Source organism: Pseudochaenichthys georgianus, unplaced genomic scaffold, assembly GCF_902827115.2.
Source record: "Pseudochaenichthys georgianus unplaced genomic scaffold, fPseGeo1.2 scaffold_2204_arrow_ctg1, whole genome shotgun sequence".
Lineage (NCBI taxonomy): Eukaryota > Metazoa > Chordata > Actinopteri > Perciformes > Channichthyidae > Pseudochaenichthys > Pseudochaenichthys georgianus.
Genome location: NW_027262844.1, coordinates 1,270 through 18,228, shown reverse-complemented (window position 1 = coordinate 18,228; position 16,959 = coordinate 1,270). Strand labels below are relative to the sequence as shown.

The following is a 16,959-nucleotide window of genomic DNA, read 5'->3' as shown; positions in this document are numbered from 1 at the left end:
GCTGAGTTGACCGCAGTCCCCTGTCTAACTGTACAGAAAGCGGCGAGATGCATTTCCTTAGGAATCGACAAGCCAAGAACCGAAACTAACATTTCTAAACGAACAATGGCGGACACGGACAATTTGCGAATTACTTCTGCCTTTTGTAAACTGAATTTATCAATAATTTGTCAATACATCAGGTCGAAAAACGTCACTTGTCCGCCGGACAAGTCAATTGAAAGATCTACTTGTCCGATATCGTAAATAACACGTCCCGGACGGTGGGACGTGTACTTTTTCACACACACACACACACACACACACACACACACACACACACACACACACACACACACACACACACACACACACACACACACACACACACACACACACACACACACACACACACACACACACACACACACACACACACACACACACACACACACACACACACACACTTTGTATTGTATTATTGAATCAGAGGTTCCAGGTTGTTGTGTTTAATATTCATGAGAATATTTGTCATTGTTCAAATGATAATAAACATTAGCATAAAGCATATTTGTCCACTCATATGTTGATAAGAGTATTAGAAACTTGAAAAATATTTCTCTAAGGAACATTTAGAACAGATCAAAAATGTGCGATTAATTTGCAATTAATCGCGATTAACTATTTGAATCGACTGACAGCCCTAAATTTAACATGATGGCTTGTCAAAATACCAATACCACAGGACCATTTCTTTTTTTAAAGCAATATTTTGAGTGGCCCGAGCGGGCAAGTGGAAAGTACGTTCTGCTGGCCCGGGGTGTCTAGATAGTGCTAGCGGGCCATTGAGAATGTCAAGCCCTGATATGGCTCCTCTCTTCCAGATGACGACTGGCAGGAGGAACACAAACGCCTCACTGGGCTCCAGGGCGGCACCGGGCTAGGAGCAGGGCTGGGGGGGGGAGGGGGAATGGGAGGACAATCAGATTTGGCAGGAGCCTTTGATTCATCCTCCTCCCATCTCCATTCCTCTGCGGGCCAACTCCCCCTTCCACCTTCCCTTACATTCTCCTTATCTTCCTCTGGACTGCCTCCACCAGGTCAGTGCCGTAGTTATGGAAACGCCGCTAGTCGCGTTCCTCTTTATGCTAGATTTTAGTATTGCTTACTGGAGATTTGCAGGTTTTGTGAATGCCTAATATCTTTAATTTTCTTTTTTTGTAAAGTTCCGGATTTCTTGTGACAGGTCAAGTTTTTTTGGAAACTGAAAAATAATTTCTAATCTTCAAGCTTTTTTTCTTGGCGTATTGTTAAATATAACATGAAGAGCAAAAGAAAGACACACATAGTTAGAAAATCCTAAGTAAAACTGTTGTTTCAGATGTGGAGGATCGAGCAGGAGAAGGGGGCTTGGCTGAGTCCCTGGCCAGACTCATCCTGGAGGCTGATCCAGCCATCACTGGCGTAGGAGCAACTGCTCCTCCCCCCTGCTCTTCAGGATCCAGCCTATGTGCTTTGCAGGGCCTGGAACAACCAATGGTCCTGCCCCAGCCCTCCTCCATTCCACATCTCAATCAACTACACCAGCATCCCCATCACCAGCTGCCTCCTGGGCCCTCCTCAGGTTAGAACCAATGTATTGGTTACATCAGCTATCACTCAGACAGCCAACCATCAATTACTAGCATAACTATAATATATATATATTTAAATTTTATAAATTATAATGCTTATCTATCCCCACAAAAACAAAGCATTTGTTAAATTGATTTATATTCTGAGCTATTTTGCCCTTATCTATAGAACAGCTTAAAGGTAATCTATTATGCAAAATGCAATTTTGTATGTCTTTTATACATAAATGTGGTGTGTAAGGAGACTCTCAAAATGTCAGAAAATACAACCCTCTCTCTTTTCCTCCGTACCCACATCTCTAAAAACGGGGCTACAATACAGCTGATCCAGATTACTAAAATGTGTGCTGGCTTTACGTTGAACTCCTGGCAACGTCCCGCCCAACCTATAGTCCCCTATCAGAAACAATGCGCAACGTGTTTACAAGTAATATGGTCTGTGTTTACATTAGCAAGCATAGCTAGCACTCAGAGCTAACGCTGTGCTGGAGAGAATATGTGTAAAGAAGCAGGAAATAAAAGGTACTGTCCTTGTAGTAAACCCACCAGAGAGAAAGCATTTGAGCTCCATTATTTTTCAGACATAAGTGCTTGATGTGGTTTGGAACATGATATGGCGCAGTCCATGTAAACATTTATAAAAAAAACACATACCTTTTTTAAAAGACTTTAAATTGTCAAAACTCAAGAAATTGTGTTTTTCAAGGATGGTACGAATTTGTCTTTCTGTCAAACACCTTGATAGCTCTCTTGTTTAGCTGAGTTTCTGCTGGTGGACAGCCTTCTCTTCACAGAGCTCACTGCTTGGATGCAGACGGACGCTCCAAAGGGGCGTGGTCAGCAGCAGCTCAGTTACATTTAAAGACCCAGAATAAAACTGAATAAGAATAAGAACCCAGAATAAGAACTGGATACAGCGTGCGAGGCGGGCCCTCGTTCCTTCCTATGAGAGTTGCTCATTGGCGCATGAAGACAAAATGGGCCAACTTTTGAGAGAGCGAAACGTCACGAAAGTATTCATATAATCATATGGTCCGCTGTTATTGTGCATCCATGGGTAAAGGTAAGACCCATGTAGTACTGAACATGTAACATGAACGTGCCAGGCGGTGCGGCCCCGTGGGGTAGATCCGCGTTCATAATGGCAAGGAAAATAACTCAGAATAACGTTATTAGCACATTTTACAACTTGTGGAACAAATGTTTTTAATAAGGGCTATACAAGTGTTCATACTGGGTAGTTTATTTAGTTAAAAAAAAATTATCCAACGATTTACAGACGTCTCTTTCCCAATGTTCGTCAATGGGAAAAAATCTTTCCGGGCCCAGCGACTGATACGGAAGTGTAGTACCGCCGTTTGTCCACAACGAATATTCACCTCAGAGTCCGGCGCACTTCCTGGGGGCTTGGGTTTACCCTCTGTGTATTCTTTCTATTAAAATCTGCTGTGCTCTTCTCCAGGCCTGCCCCCTGGCCTCCCCCCCTCCTCCATGCTCAGCTACCAACAGCAGCAGCACTTGCTGCGTAGAGGAACGGCTCCTATGGCCCAGGTTTGGGGTTTTAATTATTTATGGAATTAGGATTGAAATCATTTCCTGGATTTGATTTCATGCTGTTAAATATATTTGTATAACTTGTTTGTTGCAGTAACAATTATTTAATCTTTGTTGTTATAAAATAAAAAATGTCTCCACTGTTAATTCAAATGTCTGTGATTGTCTCTAGATGAACTCTCACAGTATCTGGGAGAACAGTATGGGTTTTGGTCCAGTCAGTATAGCCCTTGGAATGGTTACGCACATGGAGGTAAAGGTTCTCTTCCACTGTCTGGAATGATCCATCACAACACAACATATTTCTCCAATCTGTTTCCAGTATGCTCAGCACGTAAAGGACTTAACCAAGGAGGTGACTTTGGACAGGTCATCGGTGTTAACTAATATGTTATTCCCCCTCTTCTTCCTCTTCAGGATAGTCCACTAATGTCTATCATCAATGAGGTAGGCCTTCCTGCACGTCCTCCTCAGGGTAGGAGCGATGAAGGACGGGATTTGTCAGAGAGGGTCCCACCTCCACGCTCTTCTTCCCCTGTGATAGGCTCCCCTCCTGTGAGGGCAGTGCCTATTGGCACCCCGCCAACACAGCCAATGAGCCATGCCCTGAATCATCAGGTGAATAACAGAAGTGTTTCCGTACAGATTTCCTTCAACCTTTCCCCCTTTCCACCATTTCCACGGTTACAATGACATAAGGAATGCTATTTGGCTTTGTAATGCACTTAATAGAGCATCTAAGCTAGTGCTTCTGGTATACTGCCACTAGGGGAACTGAAGTCAGTTAGTCATGTAGGCTGAACAGCTGTTGGGATGTGACTTTCCTCTAGTTGCTTTGTCTCTTTTAACCCTGCGCTGTGTATGTGTTTGTAGATCCACCATCCCACGGCGGTTCATGTGAGAGCCCCGATCCAGCACAGATACCCTCCTCCTTTCCCTGAGCGCCTGTCACCCAACACCCTCCTCAATATAGCTGTAAGTGTTCCTCTGTCGCATCAAAGGTGAAGTGAACACATGAATGGTTCCATGAGTATATACATGAACAGCTTGAACATTCAGTCTGAAGTCCAACCTCCATTTTCACTTTTCATGTCTATGCAAATATATTTTTGCTGTCTTTGTCCAGAACTCCCCTCTGTGCCGCGGTCCGTTCCCCCCTGGAGTGGGTCCTGTTCTGTCTCAGATTCAACGGGCCCAGCTGCTCAACTCTCAGGTTGGTGCCATAAGGCGCGTTCACATCGCAGTACTTTTCCCACTTTAGTTCCTGAGAACTCTTTAGTTCTCATGAACTAAGTACAGATCGCATTCACACCGGAATAAGTCCCTGTTGGAGGATTAGGCAAATGAAGCCGCTGACGTCACTTCTTCTTCCGGCCGGAAGTCCCCGGAAGTCCCCGGAGTTGGGGACTGGCTTCAGTAGAAGCAGCAGGACTCAACAGTCAAGTAACTGAGATGCATTTTGTTGGGAACAAGAACAATGAATTGAAGACTATGCACAGATGAATTGCCATACCTCAGATCGAGCATTAAAATGAAGTATTTTACGTTTTTACTTCAATACTAGTGACATTTAGAGAAAATCCAAATGTTTGAGTCCTCGCTTTACTGATTATTCAGAACTACTTAATGAGATAAAAATATATCTTCTGCACAGCTTTGCTCAAAGACTATAAACAGAAGACGAGAAGGAAATTACAAAGTAGCTAGCTTGGTAGTTTATTTAGACACCTGTTATGGCCCGTCCACACGGCGGCGTGCGTTGAAGCTTCAGCGCAGCTTCCCATTCACATTGAATGGGGTGACGTCGCGCTTTGCCAAACTGCATTCTGGTTCCGTCGCGGCGCTTTGCTTCAAAAGCTGAGAAAAGTTCAACTTTTCAAGCTTCCACGGAAGAGTCAGCCAATCAAATCATATGCCAGTACAAGCTCGAGCCAATCAAACCGTGCTTGTGTGTCCGGGGCTGGAGATTCATGTGATTGGTTGTTGGTGGAGCTTCAGACACGCCCCTGTAATTGTTTAATGGTAGACTGCCACATCACTAATGGTCTCATTACTTTGTCTGTCTCACCTCAGATGGCTGGTTTTCCTCGTGGCGGTCCAGCGCCTCCCTTGTTACCAGGCGGAGGTTTCAGGCCGTTCTTCGGGGGGCCACCTCCTCCACTTGCTCACAGAATGGGCCCGCCGCCCCCCCATTGCCCCCCAAACCACACCCCACCCATCCGGCACAACACCACCCACCTCCACCCACAGCACCGCCGCATGCTCACGCAGCGCATGCAGAACCGGGGAGTGTAAGTGAGAGTGTATGAGTGTACACACAGAACACATGAACAATAGGAGTACTGCTGTCCAACAAGGAAAGACATGTCCTGTGTGTGTTTCCCTCCCTGTAGGGACCGTGGCAGGACGGGAGGGGACCGGCGCAGCAGGGACCCCTACAGTAACCTTATGAGTCAGAAAGAGAAGGAATGGGTTACCAAGATCCAGATGATGCAGCTGCAAAGTACTGACCCTTACCTGGATGACTACTACTATCAGGTGAGGGTCCTCTTCAGTAGTTACCCTGTGTGCTGCGATCATGCCGGGGCTGAACATCTGCGTTTTGTACAGGTTTCACTGTTCTATAAACAAACAGCCTGGAGACGTGTTTAGCACAAGACAGTTTATAGATGATTGAGCACTATATCAATAATGACAACTAAAAGAAAGCTGACGTCAATTTCAGTGTGTTGAATATTTTCTTTTGGAAAGCAAAGGTAGCATGAGTCTTGTTGTCAAAACTGTGTGTGTGTGTGTGTGTGTGTGTGTGTGTGTGTGTGTGTGTGTGTGTGTGTGTGTGTGTGTGTGTGTGTGTGTGTGTGTGTGTGTGTGTGTGTGTGTGTGTGTGTGTGTGTGTGTGTGTGTGTGTGTGTGTGTGTGTGTGTGTGTGTGTGTGTGTGTGTGTGTGTGTGTGTGTAGAACTACTATGAAAAGATGGAGAAGCGACAGGAAAGAGAGAGAGACAGCAGCAAGAAGGAGCACACCACCAAACTGATCACTCCGCAGGTCGCCAAGGTGGAACACACCTACAGACCAGGTAAATGATGAGAGAACACAGAGGGTTAATAATCCCACTTAATACATGGCAGTGAGTCCTACATGTGCAAGTCTCAAGTCTTAACCCACTATTCTCAAGCAAGTCCCGAGTCACTGTGCTGACGGCCCGTCCACACAGCGGCGTGCGCTGACGCTTGCCGGCGGGCGTGTCTGAAACTCGACCAACAACCAATCACATGAATCTCCCGCCCCTGACACACAAGCAGCGGTTTGATTGGCTAGAGCTTGTACTGGCATATGATTCGATTGGCTGACGCCTCGCCGAGGCGTCAAAAGTTGAACATTGCTCAACTTTTGCAGCGAGCCACGCCAGCTACGCTCCACGTCGCTTCCCACGATGCATTTCGGCTAAAAGTGACGTCACCCCATTCAAAGTGAATGGGGAAGCATCAACGCTGTGTGGACGGGCCGTGAGAGTCAAGTCATTGCTCAGGTCAAGCAAGTCAGAAGTCAAGTCATGTGACATTCTGATGAAGGACCCCAGTTTCTGGATTTAAATCAGTTAAAATATTGTGGTTATGAAAAGGTTTGTTTTATTTTCAACATAAACAGCAATGGAGAGTGGGGCGCTGAAATGATGCCTCAATACATTCTAAAAGGGCTCTAAAGTGAAAACAGGAGTCCAACATCGACATGTCAAGCCTCCTGCCCTGGCTCCCCTTCAGCAGGGTCCCAGCATTCCTCCAGGGTCTGTCTGAGGTGGGGGTTCCCAACCTTTATTGTGCCAAAGACCGGCAGATACATACAAACAAAAAAACCGCGGACCGGTTGTCAATTTGAACTGATTTTAATATTTACTCACCGCCAGCAGGCAGCAACAGAGGCTCATTGTATGTAACAGCCTGAACAAATACTAGAACAATATGCATCCAAAACATATTAACAACGTTTAAAAAAGAACCCATGTCGTTTTTTGGTTTTTCGGAAAAACAAAAAAACGACGTTATTCAGTTTTAAAACCAAAACGGTTTGGTTTTGTTTCTATGATTTACGGAGTGTGTGTGTGTGTGTGTGTGTGTGTGTGTGTGTGTGTGTGTGTGTGTGTGTGTGTGTGTGTGTGTGTGATCATCATCAGGATGCTGGAGAATACTGACATGTGTGCCTCTGCAGTTCAGTTTGCAGGCTCTCTGGGTAAGCTGACGGTCTCCAGCGTCAACAACCCTCGCAAGATGATCGATGCCGTGGTGACGAGTCGCACCGATGACGAGGTCTGTTGGCATGTTCCTGTTTTAGTCTACAAACTACTAAACTACTGCTCTTTAGTAAGAAGCATAAGACGAGGCAAAGAGGTCATATGGAAGGTTAGCGGTGTGGAAGAGATTCAGTGTTCATAGCTGAATACCTCCTGCAGCTGCACGGTGAGGCTGCTCTGGCATTGGTCGGATGGACAGAAAGCCTTATTGGCTTATGATTGGTCAATGTGTTTGTGTAAAAGTATCTGGGGGCTGAAGGCTCGCCTGCTCTTTCTGCTTTGAATAGTGCTGTACCTTGTTCAGTGCTGATTGTCTCTGTAGTGCCCTCTCTGGTCAGGTTAGAAGGCTTACGGTCGGTGTCTGTCTGCCCCCAGGAGAAAAGAGAGAAGCAGGTTTGGAATAAGAGGCGACAGATCCTCTACACGGTGGAGAAGGTGAGACGAGGACAGGTGTAGCACATCAACAGCCAACCCACCTGAAGCCTCAACACACGTTCACTCTCTTCTCTACCTCCCTCTGTCCTCCAGATGTACAGCTTGCTGCTGGAGGTTCAGGACTTTGAGAAGCGCTTTGTGCAGGCGCCGGAGGAGGACAGGGAGGCTCTGCTGGAGCAGCACAAGAGCCGAACGCTGCAGCTGTGCAACACTCTGCGGGAGAAGGAGTGGGACGACAGGTAGGCGAGCCCTGTTCTTACTCTCCTTGCTGCACAGCAGTGTGTGAGAGACTCTTTCCTCACTCCTTCTTTTTCTCCTCCTCTTCATTAGAGTGAGTGATGAGCAGTGTGTAATGATCATGTCAGTGAGGAAGGGCAAGCGCCTCATCTCCAGGCTCCTCCCCTTCCTGCCTTCACCCCAGGCTGCCGCCGTTGTCATGGCGATTTCCCGCAACCTTCCTGCCTTGGCCAAGAAGGATAAGCAGGACCAGGTAACGCCACGACCCAAAGTGAATCACTCTCTTACGATTCATCCTCCGATGTAGTAAGATGTCACACGAGTGGACTCTGAGACATGTCAGAAGTGGCTTTTCTACAGAAGTGCAGGGTTTCTACTTTCGCCCATCAGACAGAACAACATGTGTTTTGCAGGCATTGAACTCACTATTCAATCAAAATGACTGTTCTGCAAATTGTTTTCTTGTATAAAAAAAAAATTCGAGAGTAAAAATAATATATATAAATATAAAAAATAACTTCCTAACACTAGCTCTAGTATGGAAGCCCATTTCCGCCACTTGAAAAAAATAAAATCCCCATGAAAAGTCATTATGAGATAAGAAAGTCGAAATAATGAGATAGAAAGTCATAATAATGAGATAAGAAGTGCGCATGCGCTGCAGTGGCGCTGTCTTCAAAGGTCCCTTCATCACCTTGCTGCTCTCCACCATGCAAACAGCATCTAGTCCTAAATAAGGTAACTATTACAGGTGACTTTTGTAAATGTTAGATGTTACATATAGCCTATATTGCAGCTAAACTACAACAATGCAGTTTATAGCTTTGACATTACCTGTTATGAACTATAATATATATGCCTATAGTTTTGTGGTAACGTTCACGCCACTAATGACAATAGTGTAGGCATACTGCTGCTGTGAGTTGCTCTAACTCTAATCCGTGAACGTTACCACAAAACTATAGGCATATTATATTCATAACAGGTAATGTCAAAGCTATGAACTGCATTGTTGTAGTGTAGCTGCAATATAGGCTATATGTAACATCTAACATTTACAAAAGTCACCTGTAATAGTTACCTTATTTAGGACTAGATGCCGTTTGCATGGTGGAGAGCAGCAAGCTGATGAAGGGACCTTTGAAGACAGCGCCACTGCAGCGCATGCGCACTTCTTATCTCATAATTATGACTTTTTATCTCATTATTTCGATTTTATTTTTTTCAAGTGGCGGAAATGGGCTTCCATACTCTAGGAAACGTATACAAAATAAATAATACATAACTAAAACTATTCATCCTAAGATTTTTTTAAATATTATAATAAAATGTTGTTATAATTCTGACAGTTTTCCTGCAAAAAAACAATGAATAGGACATATCAACGAAATAATAACATTTGAAGCTTTGGATGGTCCATTGTGACTGGGTGCTGTGCTGACAGCTGTTGGGCTGGGCAGCACTTTGTGTTGGTCGAATAATAAATGCTGACTAAAAAGGAAAGGTTCTGACATGTTCTGCTGACCCAGCTGTAGTGGTCAGTAATCCCTACATGAATCAAGGTCCCCTCTTTATTAAGGATGTTCAGGCTTTGATGCGTCCTCATCACGAGAGTAAATGAATGGAAATAAGTTGTGCCATAGCCATACTATGAAATGCTTGGAGCTTCATCCTTGGTCCCCGCTCTTCTTCAGGTGCTGTGCTGGTTGGTGGAGCCGGTTGCCGCAGTGATCCAGTCTCTGTGCAGCTCCGCCCTCACCGACCTGCTCCAGGAGCTGCAGGGCAGCGAGGGCCAGCTGGCCTCAGTACTGCACAACAAGGTACACCCTGTGTTCAATACACCCTAATGACACCTGAGGCCTGTACCACGAAGCCGGATGTTCTCTTAGCGGCTGACTTCAGGGTGACTCTGGGTCTCCGGTCCTACCACGCTGGTTCTCTTTTTAGCGGCTGGGTCTCCGGTCCTACGACGCTGGTTCTCTTCTTAGCAGGCTAGATCTCCATGGTAACTTATGCTTAGCGGCTAGCCTGGTCCGGACCAGGTTAGATTGCAGACTAAGAGATCAACTCAGTGAAAGCACCGCCTGCTGACCAATCAGAGCTCAGTGTGCGGAGTTTAAAGCGATCAAGTCATATTACAGGATAGAGGAAATACAGAAAAGCTGCCGTTGCAGGAAAGACGGCCGGCAGAGATCACCGACTGTGTGAACGTGAACATGAATAGAATATCACCTCCATCTTCAGAGCAATCTGACTATTATAACATTAGCGTTAAGAAAGCTTACTTAAATATCTGCCACAACATAAGTAACCGGATCAGAGTACATTAAGTACAGTCCGCGGCATATCACTTCATAATGTATCATATCTCTCCTTATCTGAGTCAGCTGAGCCGTGTCTGGCCGTGCAGCACTCAGTGTCACAGACTGGATGCAGAAGGATTATTTTAAGCAACTAGGGGTGTAACGGTTCACAAACATTTTGGTTCGGTACGTACCTCGGTTCTTAGGTCACGGTTCGGTTTTCGGTACAGCAGAAAAAATTATCACAAAACATAAAATATATATATATTTTTTATTATTAAACTGTGAATAATGTATTCACTTAAATAAATATAATAAAATAAACATTAAGGTGCAGCATTTCGATGAACTGAAATAACCTGTATCTGAACTGTACTAGCACCTAAGCAGCCAGTTTGACTTTATGACTTGCTGGTCATTGTATGTTCATGTTGGTTAAAGAAAGATGAACTTGTTCCACATGGCTGCTGAAAGGACAGATCTGCTGGCACTAACAATGTCTCCTGCTGTGGAGAACACCCTCTCGCTAGGGACAGAGGTAGCAGATACAGCCAGGTAGCGCTTTGCTAACATGGCAACATAAGGATACTTGGCGTTTATAATAGCTTTGGCTCGGTCTGAACTCTCTGCGAGTGGTGGAGGCTTACATGCTAGCGGGAGTTGGGTTTGCACTTCAGTCTTTTTTCTTTTGGTACCGGTGATATTCACGTTCGGGTGATGCCTTTTCAAGAGTGTGCAAGTTTGATGTATTGCCAGCCGCGTAACCAAGTTGAACAATGCCGACAAACAGCTTTGGTTCGGTCCACCTGTCTTTGTCCGTCATCCTTGTTCGTAACTGCGAAACCAAAATGTTCCCAAACCGGAGACTTCAATGATGCTGGGGGATTTTCCAGCTCAACTTTATCTGCGTTCGCCATTTCGACAGTTCCTCAAATTACTGACTACATTTGAACGCATCCCTCTGACCAGCTCTCAGGTCGACTATTTTAATTTCCTCGCTCCTCAGTCTCCTCGGAAGTTGATTTGTCTGCGCCATCTTGAGTACCGTCCCATGGCTCTTATTTCTGCCGGAGGAGCGAGGAGCTCTAACCGAGGAACCACCAGACCATCCTCCGGTGAAATCCTCAGACACTCGCCCCGCCCCCTTACTGTGTATCGCTCACTGATTGGACGATGCGGTGCATGCACTGATCTGATGTTAATGTGCTGCATATCCACACAAACAAACAAAGTGTGCAGTCCAATGAATGTTAGTCTAACTGGGGTTTGATAGATAACATCTCTCTTTTTCTTCTCTCAATTATTTTATTTATTTTCTGCCCTCTAATCAATATTAATCTAACTAATGTTCGTTTATACATTTTAAGAATGGCGTTTATCTTTTTTGAGAATGAGTTCTTATTTTATTTATTGGGGTCTACAACAGATACAAATGTTTGTGTCAGTAAATGTGTACTAACAGAGGCGGGGGGGCCAGAGCTGCTGTCAGACGATCAGCTGTGCGGCGACATCACAAACAGACGTCGCTTCACGTGACGCTCCGGAGGAAAGGACGTCCCATTGCTCTTAGAACTCATTTGTAATGTAATGAAAGTCAGATGGTGTGTTAGACGGGCAGTGATATCATGAACCTGTTAATGTACGCATTCAAACACGTGTTCTGTTCCCAGCTGTGTTCACCTTGCAGGTGCAGCTCTGTGCTTTGATCCTGATCAAGTGTTTAAGTCATGGATGTTTAAAGTTTAACTTCTTCATATGTCTAATATTAGAGTTCACTTTTCATTCAGGAAGTATGACGCTGCGCTGTCAGTAGCTTCTCCATGTCTGTGATTGGTCGAATGCTCCAGATACCACCCCTCATGTGAACACGCACCTAGCTAGATAGGACACGGCTGGCTTGATCGAACGAGTTGATAGCCAGCGTCGTAGGACCGCTTAGCGAGAGCGCGTTGGTTTTGGATTAGGCCAACCGGCTAACTCAAACATATCCAGGTTAGATTGAACCGGCTTCGTCCTACAGGCCTCTGGTCTTTTTGAATTTTCGCAAATGCTTTAATAGAAACAGAAATATCACATTACATGAGTATTCATAATAATTGAAGTACAAGTACTTCTGTTTGAAGTGCTTTCAGTGCCCACACAAGTAGCATTCAACTAAAGCCAGAGGCAGAAGGGAAATCTAACAATGTAAACCTTTCAGCTGCACAGATCTGAATGATAACCTAAACAAGCAATGAAGTATGTTTCACTTGTGATATTCCACTGTTTGCAGGAAGCGTCCTGCTGATCCTTTTTAAAGGCATTTTTTAAATCTGAAAATAAGACATTTGTATAAAAATGTCTTTAAAAAAAATATTTGTTATGACCTTGCTATTTGAAATCTGAAACTAATGAATGACATGTCCCGTCACAACACGGCTCTTGTGTCTGGCTTCAGTTTGGTGTGACGCTGCTCTATCTGATCCTGAGTGAAGGAGAGAGGATGCAAAGCTCTGACGCCAACTGTCAGCTCATGGACGACAACCGATGGTGAGATGTGCCGTCATTGGTGTACCTTTTCTCCAACGCGTCCCCCGTCTCCCTGCCGTTATGTTCTGTCCTCGTCCTTTCTTCACTCAGAGTATGTGTCTCTTTGTTGCTGTTTGCCATTGATCCAGGACTGAGCTGGTGTTCTCGGTGACGAGGGAGCTGCTCAGCGTCCCCCCCTCATCTCTGTCCCCTCCCCTCTTCACCCCTCCCAACCTGCTCTCCCTCTTCTCGCGCTACGTGGACCGACAGAGGCTGGAGCTGCTCCAGGACAAGCTACAGTGAGTTGGTGTCACCTGGGGGGCTTTGGGGGAGCGGGAAGAGGTGTTCTGGATGTTTATGTACAGACAGAGTAAACGGGTAGATGAATTAGGAGCTACTAAAATACCCTTCCTTTAACAACACGAGGTGAACACGGCTGTTCATCAAACTAATGGTTTGTTCTTTGCCTTTCTCAGGATCACTTCTTTGTCCAGGTAGAAGTTACGACAGCAACACAGCCCCCCGATGCAGACCTTTCTTTCTCTCTGTGTGTGTGTGTGTGTGTGTGTGTGTGTGTGTGCGCGCTTGAGGCAGTGAATCCATGGTGGATTGTATTTTAATGCAGCAGAGTCTCTAGTCACTTTTTTTGTGTGTGTTTAGTCTCTGGTGTGTAAGTAAATGTGTGAGAGAGTGTGTGAGTGACACAGCGCATGACAGACGGGAGAGTATGGCGACGATAATGAAATCTGCATTTTTAAATATCTTGTTTACGATTATGCCTGTGATGAACCTTCAAATTAAAAAGTATTTCTATTTCTCGTGTTTCGGATCAATCTTATATTACTGCATCAGGGAAGTCTTTGTTCACTCTTCAAACCCTTTAATGACGGAAATGAAAAGTCGCTCAGAATGACTTGTAAGCCTGTTGCAGCCCATTATCCATTGGACACCAAGCACATACACTCCTTTTTTCCCTACATCCGTCCTACAAGCGTGTTCACCACAATATATCACAGAGGTGAACTGGGATTCACTAGTAGGGTGCGTGTGCTTTCCAATATCGACAAAGTGATTTCAGGCAAAAAGGGCGTGTACAACACGTTCAAAGCGAACTGCGCCTCACAGCCCAGATCGTTGACACTGAAATGCCCTGTTGTTCCATCGTATGTTCATAATAACAAAAACATACAATTGGCTGCATCAATTCAAGATTTATTTATATAGCACATTTAAAAGCGATTTTTGGTCGAGTACATGTAATAAAAACACTTTACTACAATCACAATAAAAGACAAAAACACAGGGAATAGTCAGGTGTCATACTCCGCTCTGACTCGAAGGCCGGAGAGAGGTCTTTAGTGTCTGGGCCGGCCTCACATGGGAGACTATTCCAGAGCCTAGGGCCGGCTGCTGCGAAGCCACAGAATGGGATTCGCACTCAGTCTCATAATCCAGTTTCAGTAAATGGTCATGATGTTGCTTATAGTTGTCTGATTGTGACAGAAATGACAACGCTTTCTAAGTGTTGGCACCAAGAGGCTCTGTAACTCTGACAAGAACATACCTACAGAACATGTTTCCAAAGTCCATGACAATACCATGTATTAAATATGAGTAAGATAACTTGCTTCACATTCTGCATACAAGTAGGCAGTGCTAGGTTCATAACGGCTCATTCCATTGAAGTGAATCAATGGCATAACATAATACAACAACATTCTTAAACACAGCCTCCACGTAAGGTTAGAGTTCTATTGAAAGTAATATAAGGTCTGTCTTCTCCACGAGGAACCTCAAGGTGGCGCTGTTCCAGCTTCATGTCCGGCCTGCTGCCCCCTGGTGGCCTGCAGGCACAGCAGAAATACCTTTTTACATTTGGAGGGAAATGAAGGTTTTAGTTGATAACAGTGTTCGTGTTGAATCACATCCATCGCGACCTGCAAAGTGTCCCAGGAGGAAGGACACGGAGTGATGCGTGGAACAGCCTGACTAGAGGAGCGAGAGGAACATATCCATTCATCCACACAGAGACTTGTTTAATAAGGTCGTGTAGGGCTTGATATTTGATGTTAAATTATGTAATGCTTTATTACACGTTTGTATTGCATCAGCCTGAGGCAAGACGTCTACTGTAGATTATCTTAAATGAGCAGTTTACAGCAGACCCTGTGAGCATGCAGGTGCATTTATCAAACACATTGCAAGGTGTTTTGTTTGAGGATTGGGTTACGCTCAAACCAGAACTAAAAGGAGGGTCTAAATTGGACCTATATTTGTAATGTTTAATGTTATGGAAACACACTGTATAGAAGTACAGGGGTACAATGAGCCCAGAGACCCTGAGTCTTATTGAGTGGGGTCTCGGAGCAACGACAGGTCCACAAAGAGCACTGCAAAGATCCATTGTTGGCTCAATGGGGCGGGAACACCCACTTTCTAGTATCAATAAGAAACGATTTTCAGAGACTGATGCAATGTGTGTGTGTGAGAATGTGTTGGTTTCAAAAAGCAAACCATGATCATAGGCATGTATCCGCTTCTCCGGCTGACTCACGACCAACAAGCTGAATTCTGGATGAGACAATTTATACACTAGTTACTTACGTTGCTTTCGAATTGACAAAGATAGATTACATTTATTGTGCGGCGGCCATTGGGTAGTTCAGTGTTTCACCCACTGTTCTGTGAGCCAATGCAAAGTCTGCAGCACACAGAGAGGAACCACTCAAGGTACAGAAAGGTTATTTCGAAATGCAATAGAAATACACGAAAACAAGTTATTACATTTCTTCTACATGGGAAACTTGCCAGTTTACGTTCTTGATGAACAACATTTACCATTAGGACCCACACAGGTTGGCTGTTAGGAGGCGGAGGAGGCAGGTGGGAGGTAAGAAGCTACACCGTAAACAACGTTTCCACAGAGACCATCTCAAAATGAAAATCTACCAAAAGGGAAGGGCCGACCTCACAGCTTTCAACCAATCACCATCACTTATTTCCACCTTGTTCACTAAGACTTGTTATTGCCTCACCTGTGCAGACCACTTGAATCGCAGTGGAAGAGAACCAGAGCTGCACAGACCCACAGTCCATCAGTGCAGACTCTGATCCATCACAGTCAGAGAAGAATCTGGACACAGGCATGTTGTGGAGAAGATCAATCTGTTTGGTTGAAGCAGCAGAACCACAGCCCAGCTGTCGACACACCAGAGCAGCATGCTTCAGGTCCCAGGTCCCGGACCCTGTGCTCAGCGGCCTCCACTCCTCCTGGTACACCAGCAGTCTGCCGGCACAGGCCTCACTGTCGTCCTCTCTGAGCACTCCATCATCCAGCATGACATCGTAGTCCTCTACATGGGATGAGATCATGGTCATTTAATCAAGTTGATAGTTTAGCATATCCAAGAAATAATTATTTTTATATTTATGTATTTTATCATTTGTTAAAATACTGAAAATTACACAACCAAATTCTCCCACCTTGAAGAATGAGAGAGAGGCTCTGGCCCTCAGCGGAGAAGTTCTGATGGAAAACATAGTTGTGATAAACACAGCTGTAGTTCCCTTGGTGGGCGGGCTCTGCAGCAGCAAACCTGAAGAAGGCAGAGTGATTGACAGCTGGCAGGGTGTAGCTGGTTGGGTTAGAGCCAGTGAGCATGAGGCTGAAGGAACCTCCGGGGTACTGTGGCTCCACGGAGCAGTTGAGAGAGAAGCTGTGGCCCTTGAAGAGCAGCACATCCCGCTCCTGGTCGTCATAGTAACCCCTCGTAGAAATAACAGGCCTGTTGGGAGGAAGCAGGATGTCTGCAGGCAGAGACAAAAACTGGAGATATGACAAAAATAAAAAATAATGAAGAAAAGTCAACAGCCATTCAAAGTAATTTTGGTAAGAACAGTGTATCGGACACACGATGTTGTTTGTACAGTGCTTCAAGTGCCTAAGCCAGGTCCTTGGCAGGAAAAACATGTTAGTCAATGATTTGATCACTGAGCACAATCTCGTTATGTTTCTTAACTG

The 16,959-nt window shown here is 45.0% G+C and overlaps 2 protein-coding genes across 2 annotated transcripts; one reads left to right on the top strand and one right to left on the bottom strand.

Annotated features, from left to right (window-relative positions):
• Positions 1-863: 863 nt before the first annotated feature.
• On the top strand, positions 864-13,754 carry patl1 (PAT1 homolog 1, processing body mRNA decay factor; the record flags this gene model as incomplete). The annotated part of the gene is made up of 18 exons (XM_034077949.1): positions 864-1,079; positions 1,361-1,603; positions 3,076-3,164; positions 3,340-3,420; positions 3,585-3,785; positions 4,041-4,142; positions 4,294-4,380; positions 5,241-5,458; positions 5,561-5,705; positions 6,126-6,243; positions 7,374-7,471; positions 7,831-7,890; positions 7,984-8,129; positions 8,221-8,380; positions 9,822-9,947; positions 12,868-12,959; positions 13,088-13,237; positions 13,415-13,754. Coding segments are annotated over 18 exons (2,354 nt in total), but the record flags the coding sequence as incomplete, so codon positions are not given.
• A 907-nt stretch (positions 13,755-14,661) lies between these two features.
• On the bottom strand, positions 14,662-16,745 carry LOC117441943 (T-cell differentiation antigen CD6-like; the record flags this gene model as incomplete). The annotated part of the gene is made up of 3 exons (XM_034077950.2): positions 14,662-14,782; positions 15,974-16,291; positions 16,422-16,745. Coding segments are annotated over 3 exons (671 nt in total), but the record flags the coding sequence as incomplete, so codon positions are not given.
• Positions 16,746-16,959: the final 214 nt, after the last annotated feature.